This window comes from Syngnathus acus, chromosome 21 (assembly GCF_901709675.1).
Source record: "Syngnathus acus chromosome 21, fSynAcu1.2, whole genome shotgun sequence".
Classification (NCBI taxonomy): domain Eukaryota; kingdom Metazoa; phylum Chordata; class Actinopteri; order Syngnathiformes; family Syngnathidae; genus Syngnathus; species Syngnathus acus.
The window spans coordinates 6,114,935-6,135,301 of record NC_051105.1 but is presented as its reverse complement, the minus strand read 5'-3'; the positions used below and the strand labels follow the sequence as shown (position 1 = coordinate 6,135,301).

Genomic DNA, 20,367 nt, shown 5'->3' with positions numbered 1-20,367 from the left:
CTATAAGGCGCACCGGACTATAAGGCGCACCTTCAATGAATGGCCCATTTTAAAACTTTGTCCTTATATAAGGCGCACCGGACTATAAGGCGCACCATTAATGCATCATGTCAGATTTTTAATCCAAATCAAATCATTCTCCATTTTATCTTTTTTATTTCAACTTCAGACGCAACAAGTTACCTTATAATCACAAAATAATGATCCATAGTCTTTTTGATTCATGATTCATAGTCTTCAGCGGGCCACTTATGATTGATTTCATGACACAATGGTTCGGGCCAGTTTAAATTTAGGAATTTGGTCCATATATAAGGCGCACCGGACTATAAGGCGCACTGTCGGCTTTTGAGAAAATTTTAGGTTTTTAGGTGCGCCTTATAGTCCGGAAAATACGGTAGTTTGTTACACTTTTTGTGCAGTGGAAAATTTTCAAGTGAGAAAGCACATATCAGTGCCTCTGGGTGTGGCTTTTGCCAAATGTTCAACTGAATTACATCGAGAAGCATTTGGATTCTCCTTTTCCGTCCGATTCCATCGTGTTTTCAAGGTAAGCGAAGTGCTTGTGCCTTTACTTGTGTTGTGTAAGGTGACCGTTTTATGGCTTACTGGTTTTGTTACAAATGTACCTTCTCTGTGTCTGTACCTTCTAAACTTTGTCAAAATTTGTGAAATTACACACACACACACACACATGCACACAAACAAACCACACTTTTCATCGGAATTGCCACACCGCTTTGTAGTTAAGATAACACATCCAACTCATCAAAAAGCAATTAAAGAGACATGCTTTAAAATTGCAGTCTGCACATTAGGTAAGAACAATCATATTCAATGGGCTAAGAGTGTAACGAATTGAATTTTTTTTGTCTCTCCAACATTTACTTAAATCAGTGGTTCCTAACCTGGGTTCAGTCGAAACCTAGGGGTTCGGTGAGTCGGTCTCAGGGGTTCGGCAGAGCCTCCACTGCGGAGGTCCGAACACACCTGATTTATCGTGTAAATTCGTGATAACGCATATCTGAACTGGTCTCGCAAAGGCACATTTATTTGCAGGTATGTTATTGTGAGTTCTTTGAACAAGGTGATTATTATGCAAGGCTAATTTTGTGCACCAGTAAAACACATCTGTGTCTTGAATTTGAAAAAAAATATTGTTAATTCAATAAATCAATTAAATAAATGTATTTTTCACTAAAGAGGGGTTCGGTGAATGCGCATATGAAACTGGTGGGGTTCGGTAACTCCAACAAGGGTAAGAACCATTGCTTTAGGTGTTCGGGGGTACCCAATGAAGTGTCCACTGAGGGTCTGCGAGAAGTAGCAAGAAGGAACCAACCTGATACATTTTGTGCCTCTGAATAGTTAGCACTTTTTGTGCAATGGAAATTTTTCAAGTGAGAAAGCACATATCAGTGCCTCTGGGTGTGGCTTTTGCCAAATGTTCAACTGAATTACATCGAGAAGCATTTGGATTCTCCTTGTCCGTCCGATTCCATCGTGTTCTCAAGGTAAGCAAAGTGCTTGTGCATTCACTTGTTGTGTAAGGTGACCATTTTATGGCTTACTGGTTTTGTTACAAATGTACCTTCTCTGTGTCTGTACCTTCTAAACTTTGTCAACATTTGTGAAATTACTTGAACACAACTTTGAACTCTTAAAAATGCAGGGTTCAAACAACCCTACTGGGGTTGAAAGGGTCACTTTGACACGCACACAAACACGCACACACAAAGCATGCTTTTCACACCCCGTTGTAGTTAAGAGAACGCATTAAAGTCATCATAGTCATTCAAGGGACATTGTAAAGTGAAAAAGGGGGGGTTCCTTTTTCTTAACCAAATAAATGGTGTGCAGCAGTGACTTTTCCGCTGTCTGCGTGGTGGAGAAAAGTAGGACGATGCGTGGTTCCCTTTTCAGATGAAAACACAGCGTATTTATTTAACAAACATACTGGCGCTAAACGCAACAACTTCTCCGTCAGTCAATCGCATACAACAACCCGCATGTCCGTTGTCACAGGACTTTCTTCCCCGGTAGCTTCAATGTAGTGACGTCATTACCGTATATATCAACAAAAGGGTAAACAGAATTGGTACCTTAATACACACAGTGAGTCCAAGGGCGGACATAAACAATAATACTTAACATTGCAGTCTGCACGTTAGGTAAGAACAATCATATTCAATGGGCTAAGTGTAATAAATTGGATTTTCTGGGGGGGGGCGGACATATTGTGGTGACGATTCATTGCCGTTACTGGCATAATGACTGACTTTGACTTTGATAATGACATCAGCTCACACGTAAATGAAGGAACATAAAGCTTCCTTACATGTTTATAACGGGACATAAAGGTTCTTTACACGTGTATGAAGAGACATAAAGCTTCTTTAATCATCAAGCTTTTTTTCGTAACGCGTATATTTTAGACTGTCCCGTAATTCTTCGCAGGCGTCTGTGACGTGTGGGCATCCGTTCTCTGGTGTGTTGAGAGCAGTCAACGTTGGAGACACTTGTAGGTGTTGCATCACTGTGAGTGTCCGTTGCTTCCAGTTGAGTTGGATCACCAGTCCACAACCACGAAGATGTGGTCCGCCGCGAGGCTTGTCGTCATCCTGGGCATTTGTGGGACCTGTACAGGTGACTCACAATTCAACTGTTTTTTTTGGGTGGAAATTCCTTTTTTTTCTTTTTTTTTTTGCTTCAGTATGCTTTCGGCATTTCACCGGTGACTACTAGAAATATAGTGAGCACCACATAGGTGCAATTTTGACTAGAATAGAGCACGGGGAGCAGCCGAGTCCTCTGCTTGCCTTCAGCTTTTGCCTTTTGACTTCTTGGAGCCCATCAGTCATGTGCGATAACTTTGTTTGACGTGCTATTTGATATTTGAAATGTGTAACGTGGTGGGAAACAGTCCGTATGATTATTATTGTTTTGTTGTTGTGTTGGTAGTAGAAATGACTGGGAAGAATACCAAACCTTGACATTGTTACATGACAAGCCACTGGACTGACTATTTTTCTTGCATGTGCAGTATAAGAGTTCATGTACGGTGGGGATTGTGTTTTTTCTCATGTTCTTCCAGCGCTGTCTTCCTGTCCAGCGGGCTGGCGTCGCTTCAGGGAGCACTGTTACTACTTTTCCCGGGATTTAAAGACCTGGATGCATGCTGAGTACAGCTGTCTGTCCAAGGGAAGCCACTTGGCGAGCATTTGGGATGAAGATGAGCTAGTACCTACCTGCCTGCCTGCGTACCTACCTAATTACCTACCCATTCGCCTTAATCAGTCTCTTTCTTGCAGGTCTGGGTGAAAGACGAGATGCCTTCGTGGCACACTTGGGTTGGCCTGTGGCGTTTTGATAACTGGAACTGGAGGTGGAGTGACGGGACACTTTACTTTAGACACGCAACGTAAGTAACGTTGCTATACTGCTCACTTGTCACTGCAGATGATGATGATGATGACGATGACCACTGGCTTGCACATGGTTCTCAGTACTGAAAAAGAGTCATGTGAAGTTCTTCAGAAAACTCAGACGACCGAGCACAAAACATGCTGACATTTTGCAAGAGAAAAGTTGTGAACAGGAAGTCCAACTGCTACCCTCTGCTTGCTCCGTCCGTTTATGAAATGCAAAGGCGGACGGACTGCAGGGGAGCTGCTGCGGGCGGCTCTTTGGCAACATCTCTTTGATTGTGCGTTCCAGGCTTTGGGGTAGATTAGGGTCGGAAAGATGTTCCAAGCTACATTACTCCTTGGATTCCACTGACTGTGGAAACCGCTATCAATACGTCTGCAAGCGTCCCTTGGGTGAGTCCACCCCTACTATCTTGTTGATTTGAAGTGTCCAGGCTAACGCGTGACAGACAGCACTACATCGATCGAGACAGTCATAAACACAAAAATGACATTGCAGTTTTGTAATGAGAAAACGCCGGAGTCCATTTAGACAGGATCAGGACCCCAAGACAAAATCAGACAAAGGATATTTCAAGTTAAGGCATTTACAACAGCAATTTTTAAATGACAAATGCATAGTTTAATCATACAACATAGAAGTTATACATTGCCTCATACCTTCGGGTTCCTATGTTTATACAACAAATTTGCCAAGCAAAAAAGCATTTGCATGTCTTCTAACGTGCTCTCTCTCCTTTCTCATGGATGGAATGTATCCCTGCAGACGAGACTCCTCTTACTATTCCCAAATGTCCTGATGTAACTTGCCCCGTTATTCCCTCATGTCCCCCATGTCCTAATCTTACCCTTCCCACAATTCCTGCTCCTACTACCTGTCCTCCGAGTCCCCCTGCTACGACCTGTCCTCCGTGTACCACTCCTACCGTTGCCCTTCTTCTTCCTGCTGACCCTTCTCCTACCAATTGGGAACCTGTCACCTGTGGGAGCCCCACCGGTCAACCGTCGTGTTCTTCCCGCAACGTCACATGCTCGTGCCTGCTCACCATGGCTGCTAACCCGGTGAGTAAGTTGACGGTTTGCGCTGTGAACGAATTTGTGGTTTCATTTGTACAGGCAAAGTGAAGAAAGACAAAAATGGTCAGACGAAAACTCTACACAAAGTTGATTGGCTAGGCCAATATGGCGACCTCACGGAGGAGGGCACGTGGGCCCTCACTGAGGGCATGCGGGGATACAAATGCCTGCATCGTCCGGAAAGACGTAGAGTTGTACACAAAGTGCATCGTGGACTTGTCTTGCTCAATCGTGTGTGTGCGCAGAAAGGCGGATTCCAAGCTGCCATTGATGAAGGCCTTGCCGTGGGCCGCAGCATCGTTATCAGAGGGCGAGCCAAGACCAACGTCACCAAGTAATGATAGCCTGCACCCAGCTGCCCCCCATTACACCAAAGAAGGCACTTACCAGGACAATGCGTTTGTGCGGCAGGCTCTTATTCAACCTGAACGTGCACAAGGATGGCGACGGCGAGGACGACGGCGACGACGGCGACGATGGCGGCGGCGACAGCCGCAACAAAATCACGACGGGGCTACACCTGAAATTTGACTTGGCAAAACAAATGGTCTTGCTCAACTCCAAAGTGGCCGGCACTTGGGGCAACAAGCAGACCAAGAACTTACCCCAACACCGCCCTTTTGGTCCCGGACATGCCTTCAAGGTGACACCCGTCGTCGCTACGCTACGTCTTTGTCCGTCCGGTCGTTACCCAAACGAAGGTGTCAGACATCTACATTTGGGCCCCCTTCATTCAACCCGTTAAATTGTTCAGCGAATCGGCTCGATATTTTGGAGGCCTCGGGCGCAGCTTTCCACAAATCCAAAACAGCATTGAAGGATTTCGAAAGGTTGACTGACCTGGGCACAGGAAGCCATTGATGCATTGTTTTTTGACGGACGGACGAAAGCTTTTTTACGTGAAGCATTTTCGACTGTCTGGTGGCACGCCTGTTGTTTGTCCTGACAAGCCGCCAGTTTGCCATCCTACATTTCCGAGCGGTTCCTGTGTAAAATGTTGAGGAGCGCTTCGTGACCCTGCTCTCTCTTGTCGCCATCCAGATTGTCATCAAGTGTGAGGTTTACGCTTTCAACATAACCTTCAACGACGACCTCCAGCTGGACCTCAAATATGCTGTTAGCGACCTGCAAAGCATCAACTGGCTGGAGGGGTGGCAGGTGATGCTGACCAGCGTCCAGCTGGTGTGACGGCGCTTCCTGTCGGGGCGTCATCGTGCCAACAGCAATGATCTCAAAAGCATTTCTTTCAGTCCACCTTCTGATATCCAATGTTTAGGCTAGCCATGCAATGATAAGAAGCGGCGTCGGCACAGTCAGAGGCGCAGTGAAACACACGGGAGTCGCAATTTGTCCCATATAGTACGTACTTTGTATTGATGAATCAAATCATTATTTTACTGGAGTTACTTGGAAGAAAGTGCTTGCTTTACTTTACACATGCTTGGGCCTGGAGAGGTTTGTTCTTCTGGTTTCAATGTTACACCTATGTTCAATAAAAGGTTTTCTATTTCTCTGATTTGCAAATTGTGTTTGGGTTAGGGTTAGTTGCAGTACCCTCTCGTGGCAATATATATATGAAGTGCTTGAAGTATACCTTTCGTAATTGTCATGCTTGTTTTTAGGAAACATTTTTGTCATTTTCAGACGCCCGGAAATTTCACATGATTGGTTTCAATGCATCATAACGTCTAGTGTGTTGGTGGAGTGCCCAGTGCATGTCACTTCTCACTGTCAACCCTCACCGCTGGCTAGCAGTATGCGAACGGGAGAGCCGAGTGCGTAAGTCTCTCCCTGCCAGTACAAAGCCTCTCTAACAGCAAGTTCTATGTAGTGCCTCCACGCGGCGACACATGGTAACTGGGTACAACACGGACCCAGGCTAAACTACAAGGGACTCGGAGGAGGTTTGGCCCCTAGACGTGCGGTACGCAGGCCCACCGGTGTGTGGACACGCCCTGGTGCCCACGAACCAGCCCCCAACTATGGGTTAAATAGTACCACTGCCCAGTGGGCTCCTCGGGAGAGGAATGGGCTAAGGGAGTCAACCCCTACAGAAAATCAATTTCCCCTTGGGTTGGTGTCAGGAAGGGCATCCGGCTGTAAAAAGTTTTGCTCCAAAAATGTTCTCGGTATAGGACTCTCACGAGATGGCCATGGACTGTCCCCGGTGGAAGAAAGCCATACTGAGAATCCAGTCCAACCCAGCGGCGCCTGGAACATGGACTTTAAACCGATGATGATGATGATGGTTTCAATGCATCATAATGTTCCATCCATCAAGGTTTCTATTCTACTTCACTGATTTGAGTCTTGCAAATTGTGTTTGTGCAGTTGCAGTGTCCTCTAGCGGCAATATATGAAGCGCTTGAAGTATACTTTGGCCTCCCGTCATTTTCATGCTGGTTTTTAGGATCCGCAAATATTTCTTTGTGATTTCTGCACGTTTTTCAGATGCCCAAAAATCCACATGATTGGTTTCAATGTTATACCTTCATAATAATGGTCAATAAATAAAGGTTTCTGTAAATAAAGGTTTCTATTTCACTGATTTGAGTCTTGCAAATTGTGTTTGTGCAGTTGCAGTGCCCTCTGATGGCAATATCTATATGAAGCGCTTGACATATACTTTGGCCTTTCGTAATATTCATGCTGGTTTTTAGGATCCACAAACATTTTTTTGATTTTCACGTTTTTCAGATGCCCGAAAAATTCATATTTATACTTTTGGTTTCAATGTCATATCTGCATAATAATGGCTTCTATTTCACTGATTTGAGTCTTGCAAATTGTGCTTGAGCGGTTGCAGTACCCTCTAGTGCAGTGGTTCTTAACCTGGGTTCGATCAAACCCTAGGGGTTCGGTGAGTCGATCTCAGGGGTTCGGCAGAGCCAGAGAGATTTATGGTGTAAATTTGTGATGACGCTTATCTGAACAGGTCTCGCAAAGGCAACAGCAGAAGTCACACTGATTTGCAGGTGTGTCATTTGTTGTGAGTTCATGCATTGTGTTGGTTTTGTTCTATGAACACGGTGATGTTCATGCACAGCTCATTTTGTGCACCGGTAAAAAACATCGTCTTGAATTTTTAAAATATTCATTTTATTTTTCACTAAAGAGGGATTCGGTGAATGCGCAAACTGGTGGGGTTCGGTACCTCCATCAAGGTTGAGAACAACTGCTTTAGGTGCTCGGGGGTACCCAATGAAGTGTACAGGGTCTGCAAGAAGCAGCAAGAAGAAACCAATCTGATACATTTTGTGCCTCTGAATAGTTAGTTTGTTACACTTTTTGTGCAGTGGAAAAGTTTCAAGTGAGAAAGCACATATCAGTTCCTCTGGGTGTGGCTTTTGCCAAATGTTCAACTGAATTACATCGAGAAGCATTTGGATTCTCCTTTTCCGTCCGATTCCATCGTGTTTTCAAGGTAAGCGAAGTGCTTGTGCCTTTACTTGTGTTGTGTAAAGTGACCGTTTTATGGCTTACTGGTTTTGTTACAAATGTACCTTCTCTGTGTCTGTACCTTCTAAACGTTGTCAACATTTGTGAAATTACATGAACACAACTTTTGCTATGCTTCCTCCTACTTCTTTTTGAGCATTCTTTATTCATTTATTTATTTATGTATTTTTTTTTCAGTTTGTTGGTTTATTGTTTGTTTGTTTTACGGTCTTATATATGGCACTTTAAAGTGTTATTTGTTTTTTTGTTTTTTTATCTCTTTTTTTGTTTTGGATGTTTTTGAAATAAAGATATCCATCAATCAATCAAAAAAAACTTTTAACTCTTAAAAATGCAGGGTTAAAACACCCCTACTGGGGTTAAAGGAGTCAATTTGACACACACGCACACGCACACGCACGCGCACACGCACACAAACCACGCTTTTCACACCGCTTCGTAGTTAAGCGCACGCATTAAAGTCATAGCCATTAAAGGTACATGCTTTATCATATTCAATGGCCTAAGTGTAATAAATTGGATTTTTTGGGGGGTTTCCAACATTGACTCAGATACAGTGAACCAGTGAGCATGAAACGACAAAAGGTCTTGAGGATGATCCTCTTGTCATGCCTGATAATCATCATTCATTGGATTCTTACTTTTGGGAGCTACATGAGGTAACAATTGTAAAATGTGAACCAAATGAAACGTGCCTGTCTTTAATGTGTCTATATTTTATGAGAAGTTTTAGTGCGGTGCACCCTCCACAACCAATCCCCATTGAACCACCTCCGGAGATCCTGTGAGTGTAAATCGTTGCACGCTAGTTCTTGTCATCAACAAGCAGAAGAATCTGAAACGCGAGGCAGCCTAACATCATAAACCATTGGCCTCATCGCAGCAATTCAAGCATCTGGACTCCAGGGGTCGAGAATGCCGTCATCACGAAGAACAACGCGCCTTTGGGAAGCGAGATTGTCACCTTAAACAACTACAGCGTGCGGGTGACGCTGGATATCTTCAAAATGCTTGCGAAGGTAAGACGGAAAATAAAAATAAAATGGCGAAAAATTCAGCACACTAAAATCTATTGCCCATAAAAGTGAAATAAAATTATACCTTCTGCCTAATAAAGAGTAAAAACGATCTTCAAAAAGTACAAAAGAATCATCTGTTCATTCTGTACGAACAACAATCACAAGTTAAAACTTGATCAAAGAAATCAAGTATTTGAAAGTGTTCTTTAGCACCTGTTCTCACTTTCTTCGGACTTCTGAAAACAACACCGACCATGATGTGCGTCGATTTCCAGACGAATCCCTTCTCCCGGAAGATGTACGGCACGTGTGCCGTGGTTGGCAGCGGAGGCATCCTGAAGGACAGCGGCTGCGGAGAAACCATTGACTCGAAAGACTTTGTGATAAGGTGCAATCTACCGCCACTGAACGGCGTCTACTCCAAAGACGTGGGCGTCAGGACAGACTTGGTCACGACCAACCCCAGCATCTTCTCAGAAAGGTAATGGTGACAGCATTATATGTTGGTTTGAGACTTTTGTCGAGAATCTAATCCCACCTGGTGCTTTCCCCTCACAGGTACGAGTCTCTGTCAGGCTTGGGACCACAGCAGACATTTGTGGAAGCAGTCAAGAGCTACGGGAATGCCCAGATGCTCATGCAAACCTTCCTCGACGAGCACTACACACAACACTCTATAAAGGCGGTTCACACTCTGGAAGACTTCAACAGCTCCATTCGTACCCTCACCCTCAACCCAAACTACATACGCGATGTGTACAAGTTCTGGACCAACAAAGACCGCCCAGGCTATAGGCTCTCCACAGGCTTAATGGTAGCCACCCTGGCTCTGGACCTGTGCTCCAAAGTTCACCTGTACGGCTTCTGGCCCTTTGACAAACACCCGCATGGAGGTCACATGCTCACCCAACACTACTACGATGACCGCAAGCCCGATAAAGTCCATAACATGCCCGTAGAATTTGACGAACTCTCCAAACTGGATAAGCAGGGCATACTCAAGCTTCACCTTGGGGTTTGTCCAGTCAAGGAAAGGTTAAGCAGAAGAACATGGGTGGATGGATGGATGGATGGATGGATACTCTTGTAAAAGAGCAATCTTTGACAGAAAAATTTGTTTGGGTACTTCCTGAATTCATAGAAGAATGCATGAGAACGTGGCAGAAAAATCACACGCCTTTAATATTTTGACAAGTGAACAAAGACAACATAGAAAATGTGATGTGGAAACTATTAGCGTTTATTACGTCGCGCCTTAACTACTGTAACGCATTATTCTCTGGTCTTCCTAATTCCAGTATTGAAAGTCTACAGTTAGTACAAAATACTGCGGCGAGACTGCTCACACGGACGAGAAAATTTGATCACATTACCCCAATATTAGCCAACTTACACTGGCTCCCGGTCCATTTTAGATGTGATTTCAAGGTTCTTCAGCGAACCTATAAATCACTGCATGGCTTAGCGCCTTCGATCTCGTCGACCTTCCGTCCCGTATCCTCCGCTCGCAAAACGCTCGTCTTTGACTGACCCCGAGGGCCAAAAAGTCTGCAGGGTCTAGAGCAGGGCTGTCAAACTCCTTTTTTTCGCGGGCCGCATTGTAGTCATAGCTTCTTTCGGAGGGCCATTATGACTGCCAACCCAAGTAAACGTATGAGCACCTCATATTATATACAGTAAAAGCTACAAAACAAACTCACGAATAACTCGTTTTCAAATCAGACCTGGTCAAATAGTTAAAAAAATATATATATTAAAAGTGAAGACAATTAGCAATTCTAGTAATGACACACGAATTTGATGCACAATTTGTCTTCGAGGGCCATATAAAATGATGTGGCGGGCCGTATCTGGCCCCCGGGCCTTGAGTTTGACACCTGTGGTCGAGAGCATTTTCTATTCGGGCTCCAGTGCTTTGGAATGCCCTACCGATAGATATTAGAACTGCTACCTCAGTAGAAACATTTAAGAAATGATTAAAGATAAAATGATTTATGACATGGCCTTTAATGAACCTGTGGCGGCCGATTCAGCTGGAGTTTAGACGCCTATTTTTATTTCACAGCTAATATCGTGCTTTTTCCAGTCAACAAAGCAAGCCTTCTTGAATCAAAATTGGCAGTATCTCATCATAGAAAATTAAAATTGTGTCCACTGCGGAGTGGACATCTTTTAAAAATGCAAATTATGTCATTTGCGATATTAAAAAAAAAAAAAAAACTTGAGTCGAGTATGATAGCCAGGAGCTAATTATATGACATACTACAGCTATGATAATGAAGTTAATTTTTCAATAAAGTCTGAAACCGCAATTTGAAAGCAATGTCTGATTTTAATTGTCATCATGTTTCAGTGTTATAACAAATACGTCCAAGGAGAGTCACATACTCCAACCATTATTTGAACCGCTCATGGTTGTGGATAATACTGTTACTTAAATTAACTGACTGAGCGAAAAAAATTGCCATTTCTTGGGAGTCGCCCATATTGCCCAGAGCAAAAACTGGCCCTGCTCAGTTGTGATGGTGACTCATGCTATCGGGCTCCACTGATGATGGCTTTTTATAGTGGTTGTGCACACGCGTAACTCCAGGTTAACGTACTCAAGAGTTGATTGAACTAACTCAGATCAGCTTTTCTAGAACCGAATACTCCCATCTCAGCGTAAGTCAACTCAGAGTTCAGGGATAGATTCAGAGTATGTTGAACCTGCTTTTGAGAATAATCCCCCCGAACTATGAATATATAACTGGAAAAAAAATTGGATCGATTGGTTTCATTTCAAATCTCTTTCTTTGTATTTAATTCTTATTGTTTTTTGCACATCTAAACATATCAGCATCGTAGATGGCTGATTTTTTGACATAGTATGTATCTGATGATATATAAAGGTCATTAGATGTTTCCATTTTAACAATGATTTATGACAATGATTTAGAAAAATCTATGTATTGGAGCTGATTGTTTTTCACACGAAAATGCACACCCAGCGAACGGAGCTAAACTTTTGATTTTTTCATAAAAAGGTGGAATGTAATAGAACACTCACACTCTCATGGGAGAGTCAGTGTCTTAGATTGAATTTCCAAACACACCCTTTGTGTCACTCCATGGACGTCCTACCTAATGGGCCAGGTTCCGTTCTGATTGGAGCCAGCATAATTCTGGGACCGAAGGACCAGGTAAGGCGGTTGGGTGATATCGTCATAACTGAGGCGGCGACACATAACCGAGACTATGAAAATCTCGATTACCATGTCTCTGAATGTTTGGAAATATATCCTCATCATTCGCAGCCTATATGGCCTCATCTTCCTGCTGAAAAATAATGCCCTTGGGGAGGTGAGAGAAATTTGTTCAAGTTTTTGTTTGTGTGTGTGTGCTGAAGTTGTACTCGCGGGCTTACTTACCCTGTAACGCAGGGGTCACCAAACTACGGCCCGCGGGCCGGATACGGCCCACGGGACCGTTTAATCCGGCCCGCCAACCCTGAACAAATTGTATTATTCAACTTTTTTTTTTTGGTCATTTTTTTAGGAGGGTGGGGGCGTAACCTGTTTGTTTAATTTCACATAACCTGTCAAAATGTGAGCAAAACCCATTTATCTAAATTGAGATAAAAGTCAAACCCATTGGAATACCTATTTCGTATAGTCTATGGTCTTTAGAGGACTAAATAAATCCATTTATAAACCCTATGATCTTTCAACTTGGAAAAGCCTCTTGAAGACATTTCATATCAATAAAGGTGGAGAGTTGCCAGATGAATTTACTCCTCTTAGTTATTCACCTGTGAACATCCACCAACATTAAAAACTGAACGCATCTATTGACGTCTAAAACATATTTATAACATATTGTGTCATTTGTTTATTATTTATTCATCACTCTTATTTATTCATTGTTTGTGCCTTCTTGTTTTTATTTTTTTGTGTTGTTTACTTGTATGTATATTGTGTACTATGTCTTGTCACCGTGGGATAGTGGGAACGTTATTTCGATTTCTTTGTGCGTCTTGGCATGTGAAGAAATTACGGAAGAGGATTAGGGCCAGTGAAGAAAAAAAACGAGGGGTGACAGGATTCGGACTTTTTTCTCAGAATTCTTCTGACTTCAGAATTCTGACTTTAAAGTCGGAATTCTGACTTTATTCTCAGAATTCCGACTTTAAAGTCAAAATTCTGAGAATAAAGTCAGAATTCCCACCTTCTGACTTTAAAGTCAGAATTCTTCTGAGAAAAAAGTCAGAATCCTGTCACCCCTCGTTTTTTTTTTTTCTTCACTGGCCCTAATCCTCTTCCGTAGCTAAAGTAACGTAATAACTGACAGACTTTTTGCAGCGTCTCCTTTAAACGTGATACCTTCTCAAAAGACAAGTCGCAACTTTGTTTATCACCCAGGTTTCTCTGGTCTGTTACAGTAGATGTTTCTAAACTTCATGACACAGAAAAATTCTCATCGTGGGTGTGACTGGGTACACAACTGTTATTCACTTATATAATTGGACAATGGTTAACTGTAATTTTCTGCATGCATCACTGGCATAAAGAGATGAGCAAAAATACATTATTTGTCAGAAATAAACATTTTTCCAACCAATTTCATATAAATGCCAACTTTTTTGCAGAACACTTGATCGTTTTTGTTACACACTACAACAGTTGTTAATGACTGGGATAGAATGAGCCGCAGTTAAAATGTTATCATATTTTCATAACATGTCATCCCTTCACAGAGTTGGAAGAATCACTTGGTGTCAGCACTGTACAAGGACCAGAACCGCATCCATTCGTCCAACCTCTCTGAAACCCACCAAGCGTTTCATCACAAGCGCACCCCTTACTGTCCACATCTGGCCCAGCCACTGTCACCTGAACAAGAGCTGGAGGAACGCAACTTGTTGGACCTCCTCGCCTGGCCCAAGCTGCCCTCTGGCTCCGAAGCACCCGACTTGTCCCAGACAAGTGACCCGGTCCATAGTCGCTTCACAATTGTCAATGACAAAAACTGTTCCGTGGGCGACCAGCTGGAAGTGCTGGTCCAACTGCAGGACTTCAAGGGCCGACCCAAGCGCTACGGCGGCGATTTGCTGTTGGCCAGGTTGCACTCCCCAAAATACAAGGCAGGTGTGGCCGGGCAGGTGCTGGACCTCAAGAATGGAATTTATTCCGCTCGATTCCCGCTGCTGTGGGAGGGCTCAGCTCAGGTTGACGTTGTGATGGTCCACTCGAGCGAGGCTGTGGCCGTGCTGCAGAGGCTGAGAGCTGAACGACCCGATCGGGTGTACTTCTCCAGCATCTTTGGCCAAGGTAATCATTTTGAGAAGACGATGTGCAACATGTGTCTGCCACCAGACCAGGAGCCACTGTGCAACTTCACGGACCATCGGACCGGTGAACCTTGGTATTGCTACAAGCCCAAAATGCTCAGCTGTGACACCAGAAATAACCACGCCATGGGAGGATACACCAAAGACATCATTACCAAAGAGGAAGCTTTACTTTTTCAGAGGTTTGTGTACACAATGAGAATGCCCCCCCCCCACCACCACCAATTAGATTAGGGCATTAAAACGGAGCAAATATTAGACCCCCAAAACCTTAAAATTCACTCCAAAGTCTGCTAAAATACGAATTCATCTTTCTGGTCCTACAATAGAAAGATGAGAAAATCACAAAACCTTTGACCACCTTAAACCCGTTAGCCAGTCTTTATGCTTATTGTGTATTTTTACGATCCGTTTACCTGATGACTGGTTCTTCCTTGGTCATGGAGTTTTTTTTTCACACTTTCTTCTTTACGTCAGTGGCAAGAACATCAAAGTTGCCATCCGTGCTTCTTCAACTGATAACATCAATGTGCTGGCTCTCACGAAAGGTATTGTCAAACGAATGACTCTCGTTTTTTGGGAGCTTGCAATTTGTTGATGTCATTGAGTAGAAGCTGCCAGCCGAAGACGGGATCCTGTGAAGTTAGCAACGTCTGGGTACTACTACCAGGACCTGTGGAGGCCGTTGGGCGGGATCTCCATGCGCCACTTTGACAAAGCGTTTGCCATCACTCGGTGTTTGACCAACAAATCAGTCTACATGTACGGCGACTCCACCATGCGGCAGTGGTTTGAGTACCTCCACAGTGTGCTCCCAGGTTAGTGCTTCTGTCTCATAGTTTGGATTGGGAGTTGTGAATGTTGATGTGTGACCCTGTCATGACACTTTGTTCAGTGCTCACGACCACTTCCAAGCGTTCTTGTGCTGAAGCCCCAGTGGTTCCTGACCAGTTGTTTTCTCTTATCTAACTTCATTGTATCGTGTCCTGCAGACTTGAAACAAGTCACCTTGAATCCAAAACCGGTGGGACCCTTTATGGCGGTAGACGGCAAGCACAACATTCTGCTCAAGTACCGTTTCCACGGCCCACCCATTCGGACCCCTCCAGTTATGACCAGCGAGTTGCGGTACATCGCCAACGAGCTGGACGGCCTGACCGGCGGTCCCGACACGGTGGTGGCGCTCAGCGTCTGGGCTCACTTCGGCACCTTTCCCGTGGAGGTGTACATAAACCGCCTCCGGCAGATCCGCAAGGCGGTGGTGCGACTCCTGGACCGGGCGCCGGGGACGGTGGTGGTGATCCGCACACCCAACCCTAAGGCTCTGCAGCGAGACGTCAGCCTGTACAACAGCGACTGGTTTTCACTGCAGCTGGACACGGTGCTGCACGCCATGTTCGAAGGTCTCGACATTTGGCTGGTGGACGCTTGGCAGATGTGCGTGGCGCACCACCAACCTCACAACCTGCACCCCCCTAGGTCCATTGTCAAGAACATGGTAGACATGATGTTGTCTTACATTTGTCCTGACTTGACCGGGAACCAGAGCCGGCAATAGAAAATGTGGCTGAATGTGATAGAGCTTATTTGGCAATCAGCTGTGATTTATGTACACTGACAAAAAAAAACAATCCACTTATCTGTATGCTCAATGTAGGCACGTCTACCCTCAATTAACTCATCTTCACCCTCAGAGAACACGTCGATAAGAGTCGAAGAGCAACACGCCACAAAAAAGGTAGTGCCATTTTCAATGGTTAATGTTTTCCCGCCGCTTATTTAAACTATAAAGTCAATAAACACACAGAATTGATTCTTAGAAGGACACGCCAACCAAACCTGGCTTTATGGAACGGGAATAGCCTAGCGGCGACCGGTTATGGAGTCAAATTGTGGTCAAAGATTTTGGACTTGAAAATACATGTCTTGAAACTCAAAATGAATGTATTGATTTAGAATTTTAAAATATATAACAAGATGTTTAAAAAATAATTGTATGAAACGTTCCTTTAGGTTGAAAATAGTTTTGCTTCAGTTTGGTACTTTGTTTAATTTTTCACTTGTCATAATAGTTGTACTATGTGCATTTTGTTTTCGCTTGTCAATTATCTTACTGGTTCTTTTATCACAAACCAGATATTTAGGTTGCATTACCTGACATGTTTCGGCTTGTACTTCCGGCTTGTACACTCTGATGAAGGCTTTATAGTGTCCACAAGCAGGAATAAGGAAGAAAAGGGAGGGGGGGGGGGGGTACAAACATACAATGTTTTCACAGTTGTATGTGAAAACATACCTGTTATCACCTGAATGTCCTGTTATCTACTGAATGTTTTGTATCTATGTGTCATGGAGTTACTGAGCTGTGCCTTATGTGTAAAGGAAATGTTACCAAGCTCTGTGTGCTGTGTCAGTGTTTTGATTGAAAAACTTTGTGTGTATAAATCAATAAGAGTATTTACACATTGATTGACATGACAAATGATATAAATTAATAGGAATATGTATACATGATAAGTATAACAGTATGAAAAGTATATAAGTATGTATAAACTAACAAAAATAAGCTGTTGCTCTCTCTTCAAGGTCTACTATGTCACAGGAGCGTCTCTCTGGACTTGCCATCATCAGCATCAATAAGCACAACAGATTTTGTATGATGATGTAATTGATGATTTTGCTGCAAAGCCGAGACAAGTCATGTTACTGACTGGAATAGTTCATATAGTTGCATAGGTCCTATGCCATAGGACAGGGTTCGGCAACCCAAAATGTTCAAAGAGCCATATTGCCCCCCCCAAAAAACAAAAACATACCTGTCTGGAGCCGCAAAAATCTAAAAGCCTTTTATAATGCAACATAGACTGTCAGTTGTATGTCTACTATTAAAATAATTTAAAGAAAAATAGTGGCATCAATTTGATCATTTCTTGCGGCCCATTCGACCTGCATAGCAGAGCTGTCTGTTCGATATCGGTCACGTCACACGACTCATCCATCACAGGCAATTGAGAAAGCTGGAGCTGAATTGATGTCCTTTATCTGATGATCGGTGATATTGTTTGTGCGGAGAGGCATGTCTTTAATTTTCCGAATGATCTCGGTTTTGTTTTTGAAGTCTCAAAATAGGCACTCTGATATTTTAATGAATGAATCCGTCATGAACTCGCCATCGGTGAATGGTTTTCCGTGCTATATTACCTCCCGGGCTGCAACAAAACTTGCAGCAGTAGGAGAGTTTGGAGATGCAATCCACTTCTTGAAACAGTTTTTTCGTTCTTCAAATTGCACCTTTCCTCTCAGTTCCAACAGGGTGATCGGCAGCAAATTTAGCATGCTTTAGCTGAAAACGTCGCTCCAAATTCCTCTTCTTGTTATTTGACAACTTCTCATTGCAAATCAAGCATGCAGGCAAGGCTTCAGCATTGGCAATGAAAGCATAAAGTTCAGTCCATTCTTTCTTAAAGCCTCTGTTCTCATCAGCAATCTTTCTCTTTTTGCCTTTTGAATCCATGGCCCATCACTCACACACCTGTTAGTTTACAACTCACCTGTGCTGCGTCGCAGGCTATGACGCAATTTTGCTATTTGGCGTCATTCTTAAATTCGGTATTTTTAATATATTTACAACTACATACATTTTTAAAGCATGACAATTCTTGTATCATGATAACCCTCTAAAAACCATATTTAAAAAAAACACCACCAACAAAAAAAAAACGGTTTTTTCCATTTTCACGCATTTTTGCAAAAACTCCAGGGAGCCGTTAGGGGGCGTGCTAAAGAGCCACATGCGGCTCCGGAACCGCGAGTTGCCGACCCCTGGTCTAACCAACTTTTACATGTACTAATGTTATTATTATTATTATTATTATTATTATTATTATTTGTTATATGAGTTGGTGTCCCCAAAATGTACAAATGTCGGCATAACGTTTTTTATTCCAACCTTTTATTCAAACACAAACACAATCGATATATTAACACCATCAACTACAATCCAACAAATACAAAATTAAAACGTCAATGTCGGCATACAGTGTGTAGGTTGGCAATGGCATAGCGGCAATGCTGTCTGTCACTCACTCGTGAATCTTCGCGAACGACCAATCAGCAGCGCCAGCGAGCGTTAGCTGGAGGATGGACTTTACGAGTCAGTGACGTAATTTCCCGTTCACGAAGAAGTCAGTGACGCAACTTCCTGTTCACGACCGGGTGAGAGACTGTTGCCAACGCATCAGTGTGTAGGTGTTGTATTATAGAAAGAAATGTGTTAATTACCCGAGCCAATTATTATCATATATAATAATTTTCGGGGGTGTAGTTGTATTGTTTGATGTGTATGGGTTATTTCCACTGGATGTTATTAAAAAAAAAAAAGAAGAAAAGCCGTATCATTGTGTGTGGGGGGGGGGGATTCATTGAACGATTCGTTTGAACGAATCTTTTGAGTGGACTGATTCTAAAGATTCAGTTCACCTAAAAGAACTGGAATGCACATCACTAAACTACATACATTTTTAAAGCATAAAAATTCTTGTGTCATGATGACCCTCTAAAAACCATATTTAAAAAAACACCACCAACAAAAAAACAAACTTATTTTTCCATTTTCACGCATTTTTGTAAAAACTCCAGGGAGCCGCTAGGGGGCGTGCTAAAGAGCCGCATGCGGCTCCGGAACCGAGAGTTGCCGACCCCTGGTCTAACCAATAACCACATTCCAAGTTCTGTTGCTTTAGACCAGGGGTCACCAACCCGGTGCCCGCGGGTCGCCCACATCAGTCGCCCGCAGCGACCACATCAGCGTGTGTGTTTGTGTGTGCGTGTTTTCTCCTTGTCAGTCAGGCCATAAACTGGTTTCTACTTCACCTAGTTTGATTTATAGATACATATCATTCAGTCTTCTTGGTTCTGTCACGACAAACGTGGGACAACATCATGTCTACCATGTTTTTCACAATGGCCCTAGGAGGGTGCACGTCGTGAGGTTGGTGGTGCGCCACACACATCTGCCAAGCGTCCACCAGCAAAACGTCAAGACCCTCGAACGTGGCGCGCAGCACCGTGTCCAGCTGCAGCGAAAACCAGTCACTGAACTTCAGGCTGAGGTCCCGATCCTGAGCTCGAGGGTTGGGCGTGCGGACCGCCACCACCGTCCCAGGCGCCCGGTCCAGGAGTCGCACCACCGCCTTGCGGATCTGCCGGAGGCGGTGTTGGTACACCTCCACGGGGAAGGGGGCAAAGTGAGCCCCGAGGCTGAGCGCCACCACCGTGTCGGGACCGCCGGTCAGGCCGTCCAGCTCGTTGGCAATGTAGCGCAACTTGCGTGCCATCACGGCGGTGCGGCTGACGATGGGTGGGCCGTGGAAACGAAACTTGAGCAGAATATTGTGGGTGAGGTCCACGGCCATGAAGGGCCCCACTTTTACTCCACCCTCCTGTTTGAATTCTTTTATCCCTGCAGGGCAGAGTGCAATAAAATTACACACACAAAAAAGCAAGTGATCACGAGCAACCAAATTGTTTTATTTGATTCCCTCAACAAGTCACCCATTTTGTACTGCAATGAGAAGCACGTACCTGGAATCACAGTGACAACTTGTTGGTCAAACACTGAGTGATGGACGCACCATCAAACTGGCGCTTGGTTACGCCACCCAATGACCTCCAAATGTCCTGGTAGTAGTATCCAGACGTTGCCACCTTTGCGTGGTCCAGTTTTTGAGTGCTGTCTCCTACATTGATGGCAGGCAAAATGTTGTGAAAAATCACCACCACCCCCTTCAAAAAAATCATTACTCGGAAGATCAACAGTACCTTTCCTGGAAGGAAGCACGATGATGGCATTCGATGTGGAAGCATGGATTGGAACTTTAATGTTCACGCCACTGATGTGAGAAAAATGAGCACAATGGTTACAACAGAAATACAGAGGTCGGTCGCGCTGCTCCAACAGTACCAGCTTCTATGACACTCCAAAGTATCTCATTTGGAATATGTGGGTCCATTATTTTAAATGTGTTCTTGAGTTCATGTCAAAAAATCATTGAGT

At 43.8% G+C, this 20,367-nt stretch overlaps 4 protein-coding genes across 4 annotated transcripts in view; 3 read left to right on the top strand and 1 right to left on the bottom strand.

Annotated features, from left to right (window-relative positions):
* LOC119139822 (NXPE family member 3-like) overlaps positions 1-20,367 on the bottom strand; it is a 43,605-nt gene that overhangs the window by 21,488 nt on the left and 1,750 nt on the right. Inside the window, 4 exon segments of the mRNA XM_037280822.1 lie at positions 19,165-19,773; positions 19,896-19,908; positions 19,911-20,050; positions 20,133-20,203. Coding sequence (XP_037136717.1) covers positions 19,208-19,773; positions 19,896-19,908; positions 19,911-20,050; positions 20,133-20,203 — 790 coding nt within the window. The 3' untranslated portion in view covers positions 19,165-19,207.
* On the top strand, positions 4,121-6,175 carry LOC119139817. The gene is made up of 4 exons (XM_037280817.1): positions 4,121-4,490; positions 4,751-4,839; positions 4,917-5,148; positions 5,547-6,175. The coding sequence occupies exons 1-4, from the start codon at positions 4,176-4,178 to the stop codon at positions 5,691-5,693; spliced, it is 783 nt and encodes a 260-aa protein (XP_037136712.1). The 5' UTR covers positions 4,121-4,175; the 3' UTR covers positions 5,694-6,175.
* Positions 8,619-10,513, top strand: LOC119115079 (alpha-2,8-sialyltransferase 8E-like). Its single transcript, XM_037239255.1, has 6 exons — positions 8,619-8,623; positions 8,692-8,748; positions 8,848-8,983; positions 9,259-9,464; positions 9,542-10,018; positions 10,399-10,513. Exons 1-6 carry the CDS (start codon positions 8,619-8,621, stop codon positions 10,511-10,513), a joined length of 996 nt encoding a protein of 331 aa, XP_037095150.1.
* Positions 13,701-16,465, top strand: LOC119115078 (NXPE family member 3-like; the record flags this gene model as incomplete). Its single annotated transcript, XM_037239253.1, has 6 exons — positions 13,701-14,494; positions 14,790-14,860; positions 14,924-15,130; positions 15,305-15,839; positions 16,125-16,205; positions 16,302-16,465. Coding segments are annotated over 5 exons (1,662 nt in total), but the record flags the coding sequence as incomplete, so codon positions are not given.